Source organism: Bufo gargarizans, chromosome 4, assembly GCF_014858855.1.
Source record: "Bufo gargarizans isolate SCDJY-AF-19 chromosome 4, ASM1485885v1, whole genome shotgun sequence".
Lineage (NCBI taxonomy): Eukaryota > Metazoa > Chordata > Amphibia > Anura > Bufonidae > Bufo > Bufo gargarizans.
This window is the reverse complement of record NC_058083.1, coordinates 523,187,442-523,209,530: the sequence shown is the minus strand read 5'-3', so window position 1 is coordinate 523,209,530 and position 22,089 is coordinate 523,187,442. Positions and strand designations below refer to the sequence as shown.

The following is a 22,089-nucleotide window of genomic DNA, read 5'->3' as shown; positions in this document are numbered from 1 at the left end:
CATACAATATAATGTCTCCTTGTGGCCCCCATACAGTAGAACATCTCCCCCTTATACATTATAATGTCTCCTTGTGGCCCCCATACATTATAGTAAGGTCTCCTTGGAACCCCCATACAGTATAATGTCTCCTTGTGGCCCCCATACAGTATAATGTCTCCTTGTGGCCCCCATACATTATAGTAAGGTCTCCTTGGGACCCCCATACAATATAATGTCTCCTTGTGGCCGCCATACAGTATAATGCCTCCTTGTGGCCCCCATACATTATAGGAAGGTCTCCTTGGTACCCCCATACAGTATAATGTCTCCTTGTGGCCCCCATACAGTATAATGTCTCCTTGTGGCCCCCATACATGGGATAAATGGGTATTTATTGCGATATATATTGTTTTGGTGGGAATATTTTTGCTATCATCCAACCCTACACTCACCAGGAACTCTTCATGTCTCCGGGGTTTGGCGGCACACACGGCACAACCGGCTTTACCAGGATGAAGCAAGAATCAGGAACGCACCCTTGTGAAAAATGATTTTATTTTTTAAGGACGGTCCGATTCAATGAGACCAATTCACCTTTAATACGTTTCAAAAACTTTGGTATTTTTTTTTTATTTCTAAAAAAAAACCTCATTAATACTCAGTCCAGATATCGAAATACCCAACTGATTTTTTGCTTTTATTTATTTTTGTGCCAATTCATCATAAATTAATCTGCGATTCATAAATATACAAGTAAAATATATCTCTATATTACAGGTCAGGTCAGGAGCGCTGCTCCCACCTCTCACACGGATACCGAGCAGAAACATTTTTAGGACCAAGGACCGTAAAGCGCAGGCTCGTCTTCAGTACATTACCATGGGTTATCATTAGTATCACGTCATCTGCTCTAGTCAGTCCCAGAGCTGCATCCAAAGTGATTCTGACTTTACACATCTCCGCACCCCCTGCTGTTTCGGTGTCTGAAGTCATCATGCTTGCTTCCTGTTGTCATACACCTACCAGGAACAGCCTGGCGAAGTTCACCGTATCTGGCAAAGCCCGATAGTGCCATTCATCACCAGATTCCCATTGACTATAATGGGATCCAGCGGTGATCCGGACACTTTCCAGCATAAATTTCGGGTTTTGGCCGGCATTTAGGCCGGCCGAGGCTGCCGAGTCTCCTAACACTAGTGTGAACCTAGCGGAAGCTGTTAGGACTGGTTTTGCCAGCTCAGGACTAACTGATGCCAGTTCAATTTGCTTTTCCCGGACTGATCTTGATTTACATCATGTCTTATACTCCAGTCACATCCAAAGCTGCATTCAGCGCTAACAGCTTAGCATAAGGCAATGCTTCTTCTGCTGGAGTCGTTTTCCTTATATTAGTTCAGAATACCATATCTGGTGCATACATGTATACAACACAGAATAAGGAGGGGTGGTTATTTCCAGACACTGAACCAGCAGGAGGTACTGAAATATGTTAATTTTGAAGCCTGAATTAGCCGGGGCACAGCTTTGTAAGTGACTAGTGTATAACAACAGTAGAGTAATTTTCTATATTGTTTATAACAAAAAGAATGGGAGCCAGCACCCCCCCCCCCATCCATTCCCCATGTGCTTTTATTTAGTCCCTTAAAGAGGACACGTCCCCTCTCCTCACCTGCCTATTTTAGTAACTACTTACATTCCCCATGAGATAATAATTTACCAGCCTCTATACTCTGACTTTATGTTGTGCCGTCCCTCAATTATTCCTCCTAGAGGTTTAAGAATGAATTGCCTGCAACTTGCAATCACGGTATCTGGGTGGTACCAGTTGGGGGGTTGTCCCTGCATAGTCCCTGGATAGTCTGACACTATCCAATTAAGGCCTCATGCACACGACCGTTGTGTGTTTTGCGGTCCGCAAAACATGGATGGCGTCCGTGCGCGTTCTGCAGTTCGTGGAACGGCGCGGACAGCCATTAATATAACTGCCTATTCTTGTCCGCAAAACGGACAAGAATAGGACAGGTTGAAAAAAATTGCGGACCACGGAGCAACGGATGTGGGCTGCACACGGAGTGCTGTCCGCATCTTTTGCGGCCCCATTGAAGTGAATGGGTCCGCATCCATGCCGCAAATACTGCGGACCAAAACAACGGTCGTGTGCATGAGCCCTAAGGCTGTCAGTGTCAGAGTGTGCAGGGACAAGTCCCCAACTGGTATCACCCAGCTGGACCTTTATTGCAGACTGCCAGCAATTCATTCATACACTTCTAGAAGGAATAATAGAGGAGCAACACGACATAAAGTCATAAGAATTGATGCTCCCAGAATTATTATATGGAGAATGCAAGTAGTTACTAAAACAGACATGTCGGGAGAGGTGACAGGTTCTCAGTGGAAACCTCTCGCAGGTAGGTCGCCTCTTCTCCAGTCCTTACAGCGACCTGAACCGGAAAACCAATAATTGTATCACAGTTTTGTTTTCCTGGATTTGGCAGCCCTCACGTTCCCCGACTTTTTCTTGCCTTCTGCTCCTTAATCACTTTGTCTTTCTTGTCCCGTTTTACGTATTGCAGCAGGGCGGTGGAACGCCGCGGAGTTAGTCTTTTCATTTTTCTAGTGAGATGGTTTCATTGCCTTCAGTGGAAGTCATGGAGGACCATCTCCCAGCGCTGACTGATAGCTGTCGTCTCGCATGGGTTGATTACAACCTCCCTGTTGTTCTCGTCGGTGTCGCCAATGATCTCGGTGTCCAGGCAGAAGTGAGATGCCATGTGTTCAATGTGAGAGCCCACTTTACTCCACCTCTGGGGCCAAGAAGAAGAGCACAAGGTGAGGGAGAACATTAGAAGAGCGAGAATTCAGGAGTGCTGGCGTAACTTTGTATAGCAATACAGATATACAGTGTCTTGCAAAAGTATTCAACGCCCATACAAAAATCTACAGATTTGCGTGGATGACAAATGACCCTCATGTAGTGTGTTCCAGCCACAATTTTTCCCAGCAGGCTCTTAAAGGAGTTCTCCACCATTCAAACAATTTTTGGCTCTTCTTTTCCCGACTGGACAAGTGGTGGGAAGTATACTACAATGCTCCTCGCTGCTCAGTTCCAGCTCTTTTCGTTCACGGTGTTTGGGTCCCTGATGGTCAACTTCCATCATGTGCCGCTGCAGCCAATGACTGGCTGCAGCAGTGACTCATCCCCCCAAGAAGTACGTGACCTCTTGAAGGACAAGTCAACACTGCAGCCGCCCATGCTGGAAGTTGACAAGCAGGGACTGGAGGACCGCAAATGGAATGAGCCAGAACCAAGAGTTGGAAAGTACATAGTTAAGCATAGTTCCCTCAAGAGGTCCAGCCGGGTGGGGGAATGGAGGATCCAGAATTTACTCGAAAGGTGGAGAACCCCTTTAAAGTTAGTGCCTCACAGCTCACACCGATCATTTTAGTTTCATGAATTTGATTTCAGTTTGTAGAACAGAAACAATGTATTCCCTCATTTTTTGAAAACATTTTGTAGCTATTTATTTATTTATAAAATTTCCCCTGGGGCGGCCATATTGGATACACACTTTCCTTACTGTGATACCTGCATAGGCAGTGCGGCGGGGTGTGTGCTGTATAGCAGGTGAGAGGCAGAGGACGGTCTTATAATACTGTATCCAGGAAGTGATAACTTATAGCCCCTCCCCCAAGGAGCAGGGAGTGACAGAGGAGCTGATTACTCCTCTGCACGGAGTATATACGGTTACCTTCCTGCCTCATCTACGCTGACCATGTCCCAGTACACACAGGCAAGGCTGAAACAGGAAATGTCATCTCCTTGTATGTGTGCGCTATTAACCAGTAAAACCGCCAGATTTCAAGACTTTTTATATGGATATTCACAAAAAAATAATTCTAGATTGAAAAACCACTCTCATCCTCCTCCACCCCCCTTCCTGCAGGCTGCTGCAGAAGTTCTTCTCACAGTCATCTAGACATTTTTTTTACCTCTAGAGTAGTAATGGTGTGACTTTTTTCACTTTTGGGTAACCCGATGGCACTGTGTGAACTTACCTGCCTGCCATCCCCATCTTTACAGGGTAGGAGAACCACCTGGGTTCCTGGAAATAAGGTGTGCACCGACAGACACAGATCCTGCTGCCTGATCTGCTGAACCTGAGTGTAAATCCATTCCTGAAAAACATAACACACATAAAAGGGTAAATGTCGCACCTTAAAGGGGTTGTCTGGGTATTCTTCTTCTTAAAGGGTCAGAATAGGAAGGATCTCCTGATAACAAAGTGTCCTTCCGCTGTGACTCCCAGCGATCAGCTATGATCTCTGGGAAGCTTAGCAGTAGGTGTTAAATTTTCCTACAGTGCCACCACAGGGGAAACTAAGCATTACACAATGCCTACTGAAATCAATGAGTGGTCTGTGTAATGCAGGACAGGACAGGTCCTCCAGAGCGAGAGACCATCTTTGTAATCAAGCGCCACTCTGGCTAGAGATGAGGATCCTGAACTGAGGACTAATAAGGTATATGGAAATGGGTTTTCTAAACCGGGCATCCACTTTGGGAAAGGTAAAAAAAAACACCAGCAAATCATTTATATGTATTACTAGCAGAGGGACGTTAAAATATATCAACAGTATCCCCCATAACAGTGACCTCCACAGCCCCCACCCCTTAACACTGCCCCCCCCCCACAGTGCCCCGCTTCCTTAAAATGGGACATCCACAGCAGCCCATCCCCTTAACTTTGACCTTCACAGCAGCCCACCCCTTTAACAATGAGTCTCACAGCATACCACTCCCTTGACATTGACCTCCTCAGGGGTCTGCCCCCTTTACAGTGACCTATACAGCACCCCACCCCTTAACACGGGACCTCCCTAGGGGACCATCCCTTTATCTGTGACATCCACTGTTCCCTGCCCCCTTAACAGAGACCTCCACAGCACCAGTTCCTTTAACAGTGACTGCCACAGTACCCTGCTGATTTAACAGTGACCTCCACAGCGTCCTGCCCCTTTAAGGCTAGGGCTACATTATGACATGTGTTGCGCGACCATTTTTATAATGATAGGCTATGGTGTCGCACTGCGACATGCGACATGACAGTCGCAAAAAATCCATCCAAGATGGATGCATGTAGCAGTGTAGTTGCGCCCTATGTGTCGTGCGACTTATTGTCGTCGTGTAGCCCTAGCCTAAAGCTGACCAACAGCAGTGAAGAAAAATGGCTGGGTTGTTATGGAAACCTGGAGCAAAACTGTGTGTATGTGGAGACTAAGAGCCTGCAAGCTTCTATTGGCTGATAAGGAACATGTGACCGTGTGTGTGGCAGTTGGGATATGAAGAGAAAGACTTCCAGGCTTGTATTGGCTAAGGCAGGTATATTTTGGGGAATATCTCAGGAACGGTACGTCCGAGAGAGCTGAGACCTGGTCTAAAACCTTCCCAGACACCTGATGTACCTGTGTGCCAAATTTGGTGAAGATCGGTCTAGTCGTTTGGTTGTGCATAAAGAACAGACAGATGTCCAGACAGAAACTCATTTTTATAAGATAAGAGATATAAGAGATAAGAGATATAAACCTAAGATTTAGGGCTCATTTACACGACCGTATTTATGTGTAAATGCATCCGTTTAGGAATTCTGCGGAAGACATGCGTACGCATTCATTTCCGTATCTCTACTTCTGTTCCGCGGCCCCACAAAAATGATATAGCATGTCCTATTCTAGTCCGCAATTGCGGACAGGAATAGGCATTTCTATCATGGAGAAGGACGTTTCCGATTCGCAAAAGGCAGAACGTACATGGCTGGTATCTGTGTTTTGTGGATCCACAATTTGCAGACCGCAAAACACATACAGTCCTCTGATTGAGTCCTCATTATTAAAATTTTTAAAGTTCATAAAAATTTGTACTTTTTTTATGTGTTTTATATCTTGTGGGAGCTCTTGACAGAAGATGGTTAAAACAAAGTTGTTAGGTCACATGACTGACAGCAAGGTGGAGCTAAATCTTTGACTGTTTCCTAGGACAACCAGCAGAATGTTGAAAAAAGCTCTAAATTGATGCAGGAAACATGAAATAACACAAGACTGGTTTAGGTGGCAACCAAATATGCTTCCCTTAAAGCCCCCACTGGGGTTACAATAAACTTGTCCCACCATGGCTAAGCTCCGCATCATGTTAATATTTAATCCCCATCCCCTTATCATATCACTTATACTCCAACTTTACGTGTTTTTTTTTTTTGTTATGGTATATTTCCATTTTATATTGTTATGGCATATCTCTAGGATCTTCCATCATTATACTCACTGGTTGTGGTTAAGATCTTCACCGATCCTGAAGACTAAGGGCCGAGGTGTCTTCACAATTATCTTTACCCTTTGGAGCTCCTGGCCACCCTCTGTGCCCAATAGTCACTTCATTTTGACACCCAACTTATGCCCTATCATAGTGATATATTATCATGTGCCGATCAGGCCCCACAGCCTCCTCGCAGCTTACCAAGCACAGCGCCGTCTACTGGATAGTGGCCGTGTTTGGTATTGCAGCTCAGCCCCATACATTTGAATGGGACTAAGCAGCTCCTAGGCCACATGACCAATGAAAGTGACGTCACTGACCTAGGAAGGGGCTGAATCACTCTCCAGAGTGACACTGCCCCTTTAAACTGGAGATACCAACTGGTCAGATACCGATGAGCTATCCTGAGGATAGGTCATCAATATTAAACACTGGGAAAACCCCTTTAAATGCCTGGTCCCCTTTCTGAAAAAAGGGTTGCCCAATAATATACTGATCAGAATATGTCCACCTTGTGGGACCCCCAGAGATCAGTTGTAATCTGCAGAGAAAACCAGCAGCTATTGCTCAATGTTACTGCAGTGCCACCACTGGTGAAATGAGGAATTACATCATAAAAAAAAAAAAAATCACTTTGCTGTCTGTGTACTCCATAGAAATGCCGGGACCTCCAGGGAGAGACCCTCTTTATAGCTCTTCTCCCCTTTATAAACTAAAATTACCCACGGCAGTATTTTCGGAAGCAGACAACCCCTTTAATTTGTCTCACTTTACAGAAGACCCCACCTCTGCAGGTGATTGCAGCGACTGTGTACATCGCTATCAAGGATTTACAATCGCTTTCATCTCTTACATCAATATTATTATGACACCTTTAATTGCAGAACTACTTTCTAATTGATGCGAGACGCGGCACATGAATCATGTCACATCAAAACTAAATTCATTAAAACTAAGATGTCAAAATGATGAAGAAGGAGGCGAAGAATCCAAAATCTTAGAGGAATATATTACCGCCTGTAGGTATCATCATGTCAACACGTGGACGACCTGTGCACAGACCTATCCCTATACATACTGCAACAGCGTCTCATAGAGATACAGGAATAGAACCTGTTCCAACTGAGGGGTAACATCTGTGTCACCGGGGCACACTGGGAACTTAAAGTGGCCCTGGAAAAAAACAAAGTGGCCCCGTGTAGTAGACGGTATAAACTGACAGAAGGCAGGGCAACATAAGTATACCGTAGTGCTGAAAAAAATACCGCCCCAGAAGAGCCAAATACCACAATGCAGTACAAAATACTGCCTGCATTAATTAATGCTGAGAGCATCAGATCTTTATTACCTGGCTAGCGGCCAAGAGGGGACATTTTCCTGTAGGGTCTATGGCCAGTCCACCCATGTACGTCACAAAAGAAGCGACTGCCTGCCACGTATACCACAAATATCCAGCACACTGCGACCCTTAAGGAATAACTTAAAGGGAACCTGTCATGTGGATATTTGATCATAATCTAATTAATTACATACAATCATTAACTACTAAAAAGTACCTTAGATGTAATCACTTACTGGTGTGACATAATATACACACAAAGATGCCGCATGCTAATGAGCTGATTTGAGTTCAGCGTGATGTCATTGAGTCCAGCGTATATTTAATTCAGAGCTATAGCCGCTCATATGGAAAAAAAACTGTCAATCAGCAGCAGGTAGGCGGCGAGAGTCAGGAGCTCATGAATATTCAGGACTCATCATTATCAGCTGGAGCTTTTCAATACAAGATGTTGGCAGACTGACTGGGTCAATTAAAGAAAGTGACCCAGCATTTTGCTAACAGAATCAGTCACTTATTTATGTTGCCCTTAGTTAGGACACCATAAAACTGGTGACGGGTTCCTTTACTGATAGGATAGGAGGCAGTATAATGGTAGTTACATTTTTGTGCATAGGAGCAGTATTATAGTAGTTATATTCTTGTACATAGGAGCAGTATTATAGTAGTTATATACCTGTACATAGGAGGCAGTATTATAGTAGTTATATTCTTGTACATAGGAGCAGTATTATAGTAGTTATATTCTTGTACATAGGAGGCAGTATTATAGTAGTTATATTCTTGTACATAGGAGGCAGTATTATAGTAGTTATATTCTTGTACATAGGAGCAGTATTATAGTAGTTATATTCCTGTACATAGGAGGCAGTATTATAGTAGTTATATTCTGGTACATTGTAGCAGTATTATAGTAGTTATATTCCTGTACATTATAGTGGTTATATTCTTGTACATAAGAGCAGTATTATAGCAGGTATATTCTGTACATAGGAGGCAGTATTATAGTAGTTATATTCTTGTACATAGGAGCAGTATTATAGTAGTTATATTCTTGTACATAGGAGCAGTATTATAGTAGTTATATTCTTGTACATAGGAGGCAGTATTATAGTAGTTATATTCTTGTACATAGGAGCAGTATTATAGTAGTTATATTCTTGTATATAGGAGGCAGTATTAAAGTAGTTATATTCTTGCACATAGGAGCAGTATTATAGTAGTTATATTCTTGTACATAGGAGCAGTATTATATTAGTTATATTCTTGTACATAGGCAGCAGTATTATAGTAGTTATATTCTTGTACATAGGAGCAGTATTATAGTAGTTATATTCTTGTACATAGGAGGCAGTATTATAGTAGTTATATTCTTGTACATAGGAGCAGTATTATAGTAGTTATATTCTTGTATATAGGAGGCAGTATTACAGTAGTTATATTCTTGCACATAGGAGCAGTATTATAGTAGTTATATTCTTGTACATAGGAGCAGTATTATAGTAGTTATATTCTTGTACATAGGAGCAGTATTATAGTAGTTATATTCTTGTACATAGGGGCAGTATTATAGTAGTTATATTCTTGTACATAGGAGCAGTATTATAGTAGTTATATTCTTGTACATAGGGGCAGTATTATACCATCTCTTCACAATGATTACAAGAAATAAATGATAAGAGGATGATGTAGAATAAGAAGTGTATTCAGCAATGCTAATTTCTACAATATCTTTAGGAATATTTATTACATTACAAAGGTTAATACTCGTTGTGACTGGAACCGTGCTATAAATTATAATGCTATCTACTACATATACTTAGTACTTTTAATAATTGATGATATAGCTATTTTATGGGCCCAGTTATTATTTATAATAATGGTTTTAGGACCTAATGACATCATTAGCGGTACAAGGCGCATTTATATCTCTACCTCTCTGGATTCTTGTGAATTGATAGGCTCCATAGTGATTACATTTGCCTTTGCCTCCAGATTTACTATAATACTAAGGATATACAAAAGACATTGCATCAGGTTAATGTACCCACACCTCCATTGTTCCAGGTTTTTCTCGGCTGAGGATTGTTCAGCATGCCGCGCTGCCATCTCGCTCTCACAATGACTTTCCCTATCTTATAATAAATGTGACAGCCTTGCTGGAAATAGCTGTGATAAATGGTCAATGAACAAGCATTTAGAGAAATGAATTCTTCACAATGATATCAGCTCGAGTCGCGTATTTCTGCGGAACCCATTTACATTTATGTGGAAAGAATTAAATGAGACGCCAGTGACCATGGAGGTAAAGTACCATTTAAGCAGCTCTGTCTCCGTCTCCCGGCTGCAGGTAAAATTGATATCTGCGGAAACCACGGCAAATAAATAAACCTATTGTATGTTACAAGGTGTCACAGCCCAATGACATCGCCTATAATTCTGGAATATTGGAAGCTCTTTTTTAACCCTCTTAAGGGCAATTATGAGTAATTATTAATCATTTTTTTTTATTTTGCAATAAATTTTGAATAACAGGAACATGGAGAATTAAATCTTACGCTGCTTAGATAATGGCTCAAAGCAAAGTAGTTATGTTCCATCTATGGTTGGAGCCAGGGTGTTCCCCCTATCATTAGAGCTGGTATGTTTGCCCCCACGCGCCATGTCATGGTGCCCCTGATGCTTGGTGACGCTGGAAATCATCCTACTCTTCCGGTTTTCTCTTCTCCAATGACGTCGGCATCTTCGCTCCTCTTGCAAGTCTCCTGCTTCGCTCTAGTGAAACGGCACAATGTGGCCCCATGTCTAAACTATTCACAGCGCACATAATTTTATTATGTGGTCACTGTAAAAAAGAGTGTGTCTTGGTGGGTATATACGGTGTGCAATGGGCTGTCTGCACACACCACTTCGATGGTCGTGTCCGCTCTATGGATCCTCCCCCACGCCCTCATCAGTAACTGCAGTAAGCATGGCTCCAGATACCTGTGATAACCTACCAGGACCTTATGGAGTCCCTCCAGCCCATCTAGCTGCTGTCCGTGCTTCACACGGCAGTTACTCTGTATATTAGCTGGTCAGAATATTATTACTCGACTGTGCGTGTATTATGATATATATATATATATATATTGTGGGGACTCGCTCTGGTAGACAGGATTAGCGGACGCAGTATAGAGGCAACAACAAGTTCTTTGGATCAAACAGTTCAGTGTTTTATTCACACTTTAGCCAAGTGACAAAACAAGCAGTCATATTCAAACAAAAAGTCATCTTGCGGTGTTGGTGGTAATTCACACCATGCGGCAATTCTGCCTCAAAGAGTCCTTGCTGATAGGAGCACCAACCTGTTTTTACGCCAAACAAGTAGCAAACCTTCATCCAGACACAAGGCTCCCAGATCCCAACACAGAGACCTGGCTTCTGCCTATTTAAGGACAGCCAGGTGCTGCAAAACCCAGACCGACATTTAAAATCCAGTCCGGTATTTGACCTCACCTGGCTGTAAATCAGCCCAGCAGCACATGCTGGGAGGAAAATACCTGTTTTCCCAGACCAAACCTCTCGCTGTGTCATATACCCCCTTTCCCCCTCTTTGTTCAACCCTGAGGGGGTGAACACACACCAGACAGTGTACCCGGGACAGGGCATTTGCGTTTCCCTGTAACCGGCCTGCCCTGTGTTCCACCGAAAACTTAAAGTTTTGTAGGGAGAGAAACCATCGGGTGACCCGGGCATTTCTGTCATTGGACTGGCTCATCTACTTGAGAGGGGAGTGGTCGGTCACCTGGCAGAATTTTCTCCCCAATAAATAATAGCAGAGAGATTCTAGTGCACACTTGATAGCCAGGCACTCTCTCTCCAGTATACTATACCGGGTCTCGGATGATGTGAGCTTCCGGCTAAGGAAGACAACGGGATGCTCCTCCTCATTGACTTCCTGAGACAGTACAGCACCGAGGCATCAGTCTGTACTACAAACTCCCTATTGAAGTCGGGCGTCACCAAAACCGGTGACCCGCACAGGGCCGACTTCAAAGTGGAAAAAGCCTCTTCCGCCTGCTCATCCCAGCGAACCATCACTGACTTGTGTCCCTTCAAGAGCCCTGTCAAGGGCACGGCTAGAGTAGCAAAGTGGGGAACAAACCTCATGTAATAGCCCACCATTCCCAGGAAGGACTTTATTTGCCTAGTAGTGACAGGTCGGGGACAATTCCGTATCGCCTCTATTTTGTTCACTTAGGGTTTGATGACTCCGCGCCCAATGACATACCCCAGGTACTTAGTCTCTTCTAACCCTATCACACATTTTTTTGGGTTAGTGATTAGGCCAGCTTTCCGAAGGGACTCCACTAGAGCCTGCACTTTGGGCAGGTGACTTTCCCAGTCGGTACTGTGGATGACAATATCGTCCAGGTAAGTTGAAGCGTACCGGTGATGTGGACGAAGTATAATGCAGACCAAAGGGTAACACCTTATATTGATACAGCCCCTCAGGCGTGATGAAGGCAGTTTTCTTTTTGGCAGCCTCCGTTACCACCTGCCAGTACCCTTTCGTTAGGTCCAAAACAGAAAAATACAGGCTTGTCCTAACCTCTCGATGAGAGGCATGGGATACACATCGAATTTGGAAACCTCATTAAGTTTTCGAAAGTCATTACAAAACCGCTACGTCCCGTCCAGCTTGGGTATAGATAGATACTATAGGAATGACCCACTCACTTTTTGACTCCTCAATGATGTCTAGCTGCAATATTAGCTGCACCTCCTCAGATATGTCTTGTCGCCAAGCCTTGGTACCCGGTATGGTTTTAATCGGACTATTGCCTGAGGCTCAGTGACAATGTCATGCTGGATTATGGAAGTATGTCCAGGGAGGTCCGAGAACACATCCGTGTTCCGACTAACGAACTCCCTGGCCTCCTGAGTCTGTTTAGAGGAGAGGCTGTCAGCAATTTTTACTGTGGCAGCCGACGATCTTGCATCAGACAGAGGGGCCGGTACGTCTTCTCCTAGAGAACCCGGCCGCGGGCTGTCTTCTGTACAGGTTTCCTATCTTTCCACGGTTTGAGTAAATTAACATGTTAAACCTGCTCTGGCTTTAGCCGCCCTGGCTGGTGTACCTTGTAGTTTACATCTCCAATTTTCTCAAGTACCTCGTAGGGCCCCTGCCACCTAGCCAGGAACTTACTGTCCACACGGTCGGCACCAGAACCAAAACCTGATCACCCGGGTTAAAAATCCGGACCCGAGCCTGCCAATTATAGACCTGACTCTGGGCTCGCTGAGCTGCCTCCATATGCTCCCTAACAAGAGGCAACACTGTCTCTATCCGATCTTGCGTACTCAATAACACTTTTATGTGGAGTGGGTTGTTGTTCCCACGCCTCTTTGGCCACGTCCAAGAGACCGTGAGGGTGTCTGCCATATAGCAGTTCGAAGGGCAAGAACCCAGTAGAGGCCTGGGGTACCTCTTGCACTGCGAACATGAGATAGGGCAGAAGGTTTCAGTCCTTCCCATCTTTAGACACTACCTTTTTCTACATATTTTTTTATGTTTGGTTAAACCGTTCTACCAGACTGTCCGTTTGCGGATGGTAAACGGATGTCCGTAGTTGTTTTATGTGCAGCAACTTACAGAGTTCCTTCATCACCTTGGACATAAAAAGGGTCCCTTGGTCGGTCAGGTAGTCCTACTCAGGAAAACATCTCCATTAACTCCTTAGCTATGAGTTTGGCCGAGGTCGCCTCCGGGTAAAGACTGGCATAGTCTAGAACAGTGTTTCCCAACCAGTGTGCCTCCAGCTGTTGTAAAACTACAACTCCCAGCATGCCCGGACAGCCTTTGGCTGTGCGGGCATGCTGGGAGTTGTAGTTTTGCAACAGCTGGAGGCACACTGGTTGGGAAACACTGGTCTAGAATGACTAAGATGTGTTGATGCCCTCTGGTGGACTTCGGTACTGGGCTTATGAGGTCCATAGCTATTCGGTCAAACGGTACTTCGATAATCGGGAGAGGTACTAGGGGACTACGGAAATGTGGCTGGGGGCAGGTCAGGCAAAACTCTTCCACTTCTTTGAATATGCTGGGCCAGTAAAACCGCTGTAGAATACGATCCTGAGTTTTTTGCAGCCCCAAGTGACCCACGAGAACGTGTTGGTGGGCTATATCTAACACAAGCTTGCAATAAACCTTGGGGACCACCAACTATTCAATAGGTTCACCCCGTAGTTGGTTTACCCAATACAACATATCTTGATGAACCACAGAACGGGGAAACACTGACTCTGCCCTGGGTTGTTGTGGCTCACCATCTACTATTAACACATTTTCCCAGGTGCGGGATAGGGTTGGGTCCCGATGTTGGGCGGTACCAAAATTATCCCCGGAGACATTGAGGTCTGCCAATTCAGGACCCAGCAGCAAGTCCTCCACGTCTCCCACCATCATACTTAGCGGGGTTGTCTCCCCTTCTTACACCGAAGTGGCGGTCACCCCTATCGCAGGTTCCAAAGGTTCTGGTTTCCCCCCCAGAGCCGGGCCACTCTGCTAGGGTTACCCCTGTCTCATGGGTATCAGTCACTCTCATAGCAGGTCACAGTGCTGGGAAGCCTGGGAAGTCTCTCCCTATTATGAGTTCATAATGTAAATTGGTGGTGATGGCCACCTAATGGGTCCACCTGCCGGCCACCGTGTACAGAGACACCACGTGGTGGGATAGTCCTTTATGTCTCCATGGATGCACACGACCCCGACTTTTCGGCCAGTATACTCGGCGGGCTGCACCAGGGAAGCTCTTACCAGGGACACCAGACTCCCTGAGTCCAGCAGAACTACCGCCACAGTGTCTCCCACCTCCACCTGGCACAGATGGCTATTGTCTACAGTCTCTGGGGTACCTGTTGCACACAGCTTCCTGGCATACAAGGAGTGGTGGTAGCCATAGTTAGTATCCATGGGTTCGCCCCGATGGGAACAGTCGGCCCTTATGTGGCCAGGCTCGTGACACCGCCAGCAGACTAACGGAGCTAGGACTGTAGGGGGTATATCCCGGGCAGGTTTTGCTGGCACCAGTCGCCGGGTCTGGGGTGGAGATTTCTGGGGTTTGACTGGCCGCCTCCCAAAAGAACCCCCCTGGTAGCCTCATAGCACTCCACCAGGTCGACCATCTCAAGGGCATTACCAGGAGACACCTGGCCAATCCAGTGCTGGAGAGGGTATGGCCAAGCCCTCCAGAATACATCAGCCAACAGACGGTCCAGCATATCAGTGGAACTCAGCATGTCAGTCTGCAGCCATTTTTGCAACCGGTGTAACAGATCATAATATTGAGGTCTCGCGGGTTCAGCCGGGTTAAACTCCCACTGATGCACCCGCTGGGCCCGGACCAACACATTCACCCCCAGTCTTTCCAGAATCTCACCCTTTACTGTCGTGTAATCGGCCGCTTGATCATCTGGTAAGTCGAAAAACACCTGCTGGGGTCCTGATGCCAGGAACGGAGCGACGACCTCAGCCCACTGATCTCTGGGTAGTCTCTCCCTCACGGCCACCTTCTCGAACACCGCCAGATAGGTCGACGTCATCTGAGGGGGTCATCTTAGGGATCGCCGCACGGACCGGTTTTCGGGCATCATGGACGCTCTGGGATGCTCCTGCCGCTTGTAAAGCATCACATGGTGCAATAGCAGCTAGTTGGTTTTCTGCTGCTGCTTATTAGCCTCCCGCTGTTGCAAGTTTACCTCCACGAGGGCTTTCACGACAGCTTCCACTTTGTCGAGAGACATGGATTGTAATCTCGCTGGTTTGATGTAAGACATACAATCGTGCCTTGAAAAACAAAAATATTTCGGCCTCCACGCCAGCCTCACTGCAGCTGTTCGCATCCTCCACCAATTGTGGGGACTCGCTCTGGTAGACAGGATTAGCGGACGCAGTATAGAGGCAACAACAAGTTCTTTGGATCAAATAGTTCTGTGTTTTATTCACACTTTAGGCAAGTGACAAAACAAAGAGTCCTTGCTGATAGCAGCACCAACCTGTTTTTACGCCAAACAGGTAGCAAGCCTTCATCCAGACACAAGGCTCCCAGATCCCAACACAGAGACCTGGCTTCTGAGACCAGCTGCCTATTTAAGGACCAGCATTTAAAATCGGGTCCGGTATTTGACCTCACCTGGCTGTAAATCAGCCCAGCAACACATGCTGGGAGGAAAATACCTGTTTTCCATGACCAAACCTCTCACTGTGTCACAATATACAGTGGGATGTGAAAGTTTTGGCAACCTTGTTAATCGTCATGATTTTCCTGTATAAATCGTTGGTTGTTACGATAAAAAAATGTCAGTTAGATATATCATATAGGAGACACACACACAGTGATATTTGAGAAGTCAAATGAAGTTTATTGGATTTACAGAAAGTGCGCTATAATTGTTTAAACAAAATTAGGCAGGTGCATAAATTTGGGCACCACAAAAAAGAAATGAAATCAATATTTAGTAGATCCTCCTTTTGCAGAAATGAAAGCCTCTAAACGCTTTCTGTAGGTTCCAATGAGAGTCTGGATTCTGGTTGAAGGTATTTTGGACCATTTCTCTTTACAAAACATCTTTGGTTCATTCAGGTTTGATGGCTTCCGAGCATGGACAGCTCTCTTTAAGTCACACCACAGATTTTCAATTATATTCAGGTCTGGGGACTGAGATGGCCATTCCAGAACGTTGTACTTGTTCCTCTGCATAAATGCCTTAGTGGATTTTGAGCAGTGTTTAGGGTCGTTGTCTTGTTGAAAGATCCAGCCCCGGCGCAGCTTCAGCTTTGTCACTGATTCCTGGACATTGGTCTCCAGAATCTGCTGATACTGAGTGGAATCCCTGCGTCCCTCAACTTTGACAAGATTCCCAGTCCCTGCATTGGCCACAAGGCCCCACAGCATGATGGAACCACCACCATATTTTACTGTAGGTAGCAGGTGTTTTTCTTGGAATGCTGTGTTCTTTTTCCTCCATGCATAACGCGCCTTGTTATGGCCAAATGACTAAATTTTTGTTTCATCAGTCCACAGCATCTTATTCCAAAATGTAGCTGGCTTGTCCAAATGTGCTTTAGCCCACCTCAAGCGGCACTTTTTGTGCTGTGGGCGGAGAAAAGGCTTCTTCTGCATCCCTCTCGCATACAGCATCTCCTGGTGTAAAGTGCGCCGAATGGTTGAACGATGCACAGTGACTCCATCTGCAGCACGGTGATGTTGTAGGTCTTTGGTGCTGGTCTGTGGGTTGACTCTGACTGTTCTCACCATTCGTCGCTTCTGTCTATCCGAGATTTTTCTTGGTCTGCCACTTCGAGCCTTAACTTGAACTGAGCCTGTGGTCTTCCATTTCCTCAATATGTTCCTAACTGTGGAAACAGACGGCGGGAATCTCTGAGACGGCTTTCTGTATCCTTCCCCTAAACCATGGTGGTGAACAATCTGTGTCTTCAGGTCATTTGAGAGTTGTTTTGAGACCCCCATGTTGCTCCTCTTCAGAGAAAAGTAAAAGAGGAGGGAAACTTACAATTGACCCCCTTAAATACTCCTTCTCATAATTGGATTCACCTGTGTACGTAGGTCAGGGGTCACTGAGCTTACCAAGCCAATGTGAGTTCCAATAATTAGTTCTAAAGGTTTTGGAATCAATAAAATGACAACAACAGTGACCACATGTAGCACCGGCCTGATTGTGTTTAAACAATTATAGCACACTTTCTGTAAATCCAATAAACTTCATTTCACTTCTCGAATATCACTGTGTGTGTCTCCTATATGATATATTTAACTGACATTTTTTATCGTAACAACCAACGATTTATACAAGAAAATCATGACGATTAACAAGGGTGCCCAAACTTTCGCATCCCACTGTATATACAGTATCTATATATACATACATACATACACACACACATACCGTATTTTTCGCCCTATAAAACACACTTTCCCTCCCCCCAAAGTGGGGGGGGGGGGGGAAATGTCAGTGCGTCTTATGGGGCGAACACTAATGAGCTCTTGCATTATGGAAGCGCTCGTTAGTACAGGAGGACCGTGAACCGGTGAATGCAGCTTTCCCGGGGGCTCTGTACTCACCTCTTCCTGGTCTTCTCCTGCAGGCTCCTCATGCTGTGCTGTGACCTGCACACAGTGTGAGGACATCAGCGCTTTTTGAACTCACGCTGTGAGATGTCAGGGACAGCACAGCGCGGCCGGATGACCAGGAAGAGCGCTGGATCTTAGGAGCTGCGGCAGCTTCCTGAGTAGGAGAGGTAAGTTGATTTTCTTTTGTCTACTCTGGGCATCGGGTTCTGAACTGAGGTCTGAATGTGGGTCATTCATATTGGTGGTCTGACCGGAGGTCTGAATGGGTTGTCTTATTCACATTGGGGTCTGATCTGAGGTCTGAATGGGGGTCTTTTTCACATTGGGTCTCTAAACTCAAGTCTGATTAACATTGGGGGGACTGATATGAGGTCTAATGAAATTTTTTTTCCTCTTCTAAAACATAGGTGCGTGTTAGGGGCAGGTGCGGGTTATGAATATACAGTATATATATATATATCAAGAAAATTTGGACTAGCACCAAAGTCACAGGTGCACATCCATAAAGCTAACATACAAACAGAACAAGGCAGCTTCCATTTTTCGCTGAACATTGTAAGCTTAGTTTAGGCCCAGGAGCGGCAGTTCTGTCCGTGTTAGGTACCCATTTGCAGAAGCCACCTTAATGTTGGTAGATGGGCCCAACACACGTTTAATCAAAAATGTTCACGGGGAGTTTCCTTTCTCCATATATAGTCGGTATAGTACCACTGTAATCCAGAATAAACCCTAATCCCTTCTTCTATTGTTTGCATGTATAACAGTGTGCAGCCATATTCTGTTTGCTATATATATATATATATATATATATATATTTATAAAAATCAATGGCCCAAACTCAGACCCTACAGGTAAACTCTATTAAACGTCTAGCATTTCAGTATGTCACATCTTCTTGAACCATATTTACCAGCACTGAATCTAAGGATAATTTTTTTCGCCGCCCCCGGCGAGTGTTACATTGTTGCAGGACAGATACGCCGCTTATCACACAGGGGAATCACTGGGGCTGCAGTCGACTTTCACGACGCAATAGGCATTTATCAGAAAGCTCCCCACGAATGGCGCTGACCTGGCGTTTGCTACACGACTGAGCCCGGCCATCTATTAATCTGCTGGTAATGGGAAACTGGAATGAGAAACATGGCGGTAACAATCGGCGGTGACGGAGCTTTGTAAATAGCGTCTATGGCCAGGGAAGAGCTGACACAATGAATCTCCTGCTTTATGATATAATTGGAGGTCAGACCGGGCTGTGCATTCACTTTATGTGTCAGGAAGACAAGCTCGGAAACGTAAGGTAATGGATTTTGATAAGTGTGCCATATAATTCTACATTTATTCGGCAGCACGGAACCCGCAGTTCAGAAAATAAAGCGATATCAGCAGTTTATCTGTCAGTGCAAAGAGCAATATACTTCCTTTATCTCTATGGTTTATCTATCCTACAGTCGGACAGGAGTGTGCTGATACTAATCTTCGTGTATTCTTTCTTGGGAAGTTTGCCACTGTTGCAGGTGTTCAGAGGTGCAGCTTTAAGGGGCATTCCCGGATATTGCTAGGATCTGGTGTTACTTGCATATTAGCGTCTGGCCAAAAACCATGACCTTTACCAGTGACATGAATAAAAGGACCAAGGTCTTCACAGTGTTGTCTTTATAAGGTCAGGGCCTGAGCCCACCTAAAAGTAAATAAATAAACCCTTTCGGCGCTTCTTTCCCGTACGGCAACCCTAGGCAGCATGGCCCTGTTAAGGATATGTATGAGCTCTGACAAGAGTAAGCAGTAAAGTGCCAGCCACCAGCAGTGACATAGATAGAGTGTCTCTCTCTCAGGAGAAGATGGAGGGGCTCCTTTTCAAGGGTGCCATATTGTCTGGGCCCCTTCGACGTGCCCTCATTCCATCTGCTGGGAGTAAGTGCAAGGAAAGGCCTGCTGCTGCAGGTCCACTAAGTTCATGATCCTACAGAAGGCCAGGATACTGTCCATGTCTAGAGAAGCAACACAACCGGTTTGGGAGGAGGACACAGCCCAAGAGAAGGTGGAAGAGGTGGACACAGACAGGAAGATAGGTTGAAGAGCAGGACACAGCCCAGAAGGAGGTTACAAAGAAGGAGACATCTCTGAAGGTTACAGAAAACAAGAAGCTGGAGGAGGTCACTAGTATCATGTGGACCATCCTGTGTAAGTGTTATGTTGGCGGCCCATGCTCACCACTATCCTGCTCCTCTCACACTGTTACTGCTGCTCTCTATACAACTTCCCCAACCCACCAGTAGGTCTGGAAACCGGCTGCATCCTGCACTCGCTGAGCAGGTCTACAACCTTCAGGGGCCAGCACATGGCAAACCCTAATCTTTACCAACAAATGGATGGCAAACCAGGGATACTTAAGGCACCTTCCCCTATAAAAGGGTGTATAAGCAATAGGTTAGTTTTGTACTAGTCTTGCAAAGGTGTGCTACTCTGTTTGTCCATGTACTGACCACGGCCTGTTACCCGAATCTGACTCTCCTCTGCCTGTCCTGTGCCTGTTCATCGGGTCAAACCAGTTGGTTGATGCAGTGGTCACTGCATGTAACAGGAGCTCACCATGGGGAGCGGCATGTGAAAAAGGGGTGAAAGGGTATAGGGAGCAGGCCGGGGTTACACGTCAACATGTGTCACGTGAGAGCAAAATTTGTGCAACTTGACTACCATTTGTTGTTGTGTGACTGATTTACAGCCATGATTTAGTTAGAATTGTCGCAGTTGCGCAGGACTTGCATTGATGATTGGTGATGGCAAAGTCTTATACGGGTCGTATTGTAACTCCATAAACAAACATCGCATACAATGTCGCATGGCTAGCGGTGGGTTGTAAGTAGCGTTTGATTTTAGCATGTACATGTGAATTTGTTTCGAGGGTCTGGTCTGAGTAGTTAGGGACTTGACCAAGTACAGCAAAACCAGCCGTAGCGCGTGCTGCTAGTTTTTCAGTGATACGAGAAGAGGTTGATATCGGATGTGCGCTGCCGGGGTATGGGTGTCAGGCCTGCTTTTTACCCCCCATGCAGTTGTGCCTCCCAAGCAGACGAGAAAGCTGCAGACAGTGTGATGACCTGCAGATAAGACAGCAAGAGACTGCAGTGACAATGAATGTGTCCAAAGTGGCAGGTAAGAAGCTGGGGGTCCTCTGAGAGAGGGAGCAGTATGGTTCTTCCCACCAGGCCTGAAGAGAAGCTAAAGCCCTGGTCTTTTTGTGAGCCCCTGGAAAGGCTGGAGTAGCGGGAAAAGTACTGCTCCAGGCAAGTTTACACACTTACATGTTCTGCAATTAACTTCTTCTCTGCCACATTCAAGATTGAACCTGCATAGTGTTGTGCATGGAAAAATATAGCCGTTAGAGGAATTTTGCAATTCTGTGCCGGCAGCCACCACTAGAGGGAGCTCACTGCATGCTGTTTCATTATTGAGCTGAATGTACAGTACAGACCAAAAGTTTGGACACACCTTCTCATTCAAAGAGTTTTCTTTATTTTCATGACTATGAAAATTGTAGATTCACACTGAAGGCATCAAAACTATGAATTAACACATGTGGAATTATATACATAACAAAAAAGTGTGAAACAACTGAAAATATGTCATATTCTAGGCTCTTCAAAGTAGCCACCTTTTGCTTTGATTACTGCTTTGCACACTCTTGGCATTCTCTTGATGAGCTTCAAGAGGTAGTGTGTTGTGTCCAAACTTTTGGTCTGTACTGTATGTGTCATAAGCTCCTGAGCTCCCTCTAGTGGTGGATGTAGGCAGCCTGAATTTTGCTAAGGGATCTGTGTGGAGAAAAAAAATAAAAATGCCTGCATCTGGACTTTAAATTATTACTGCAGTTATAATGGAGCTTCCACTAAAAAATGAGGGCCCAGATCCCACTCTAGTAACTCAGGGGATATGAAAATGCATATTGTACAGTAGACCTGTACCTGAGATTTTTCTGACACTCCTTTAAGGCTGCTACAAGGTACTAGGTTTAGAGTAGGTGCATCCTGTCCTCCAGTCTTCTGGGACTCGATGCATCGCTGTCTCTGTCGGATTATTCCTGATTTTGATAAAGATTCCACTGGAATTCTGCAAAACACATGGACAACATCATCTAGGGTCATCAGACAAGGAAGGGACTTGCACTATAATCCCATCAGACACCTAAGAACCATAGAAGTTACCTGTCCTCCATTCCATAATGGTACAGATAACACAAAACCATAAAAAAACACAATGTAATCAATAATAATTTAGATCTGAAAATAAAATTGAAACAGAGCAACAGTCCTGGATAACTA

The 22,089-nt window shown here is 45.2% G+C and overlaps 1 protein-coding gene across 2 annotated transcripts in view; it reads right to left on the bottom strand.

Annotated features, from left to right (window-relative positions):
- Positions 1-2,053: 2,053 nt before the first annotated feature.
- The window catches only part of GALNT14 (polypeptide N-acetylgalactosaminyltransferase 14), a 417,279-nt gene continuing 397,243 nt past the window's right edge, over positions 2,054-22,089 (bottom strand). For both annotated transcript variants that reach the window (XM_044292046.1, XM_044292047.1), the window contains exons 13-15: positions 21,733-21,877; positions 4,039-4,158; positions 2,054-2,786 (exon numbers count right to left, since the gene is read on the bottom strand). In XM_044292046.1, coding sequence (XP_044147981.1) covers positions 2,619-2,786; positions 4,039-4,158; positions 21,733-21,877 — 433 coding nt within the window. In that variant the 3' untranslated portion in view covers positions 2,054-2,618. The remainder of the gene's footprint in view (positions 2,787-4,038; positions 4,159-21,732; positions 21,878-22,089) is intronic.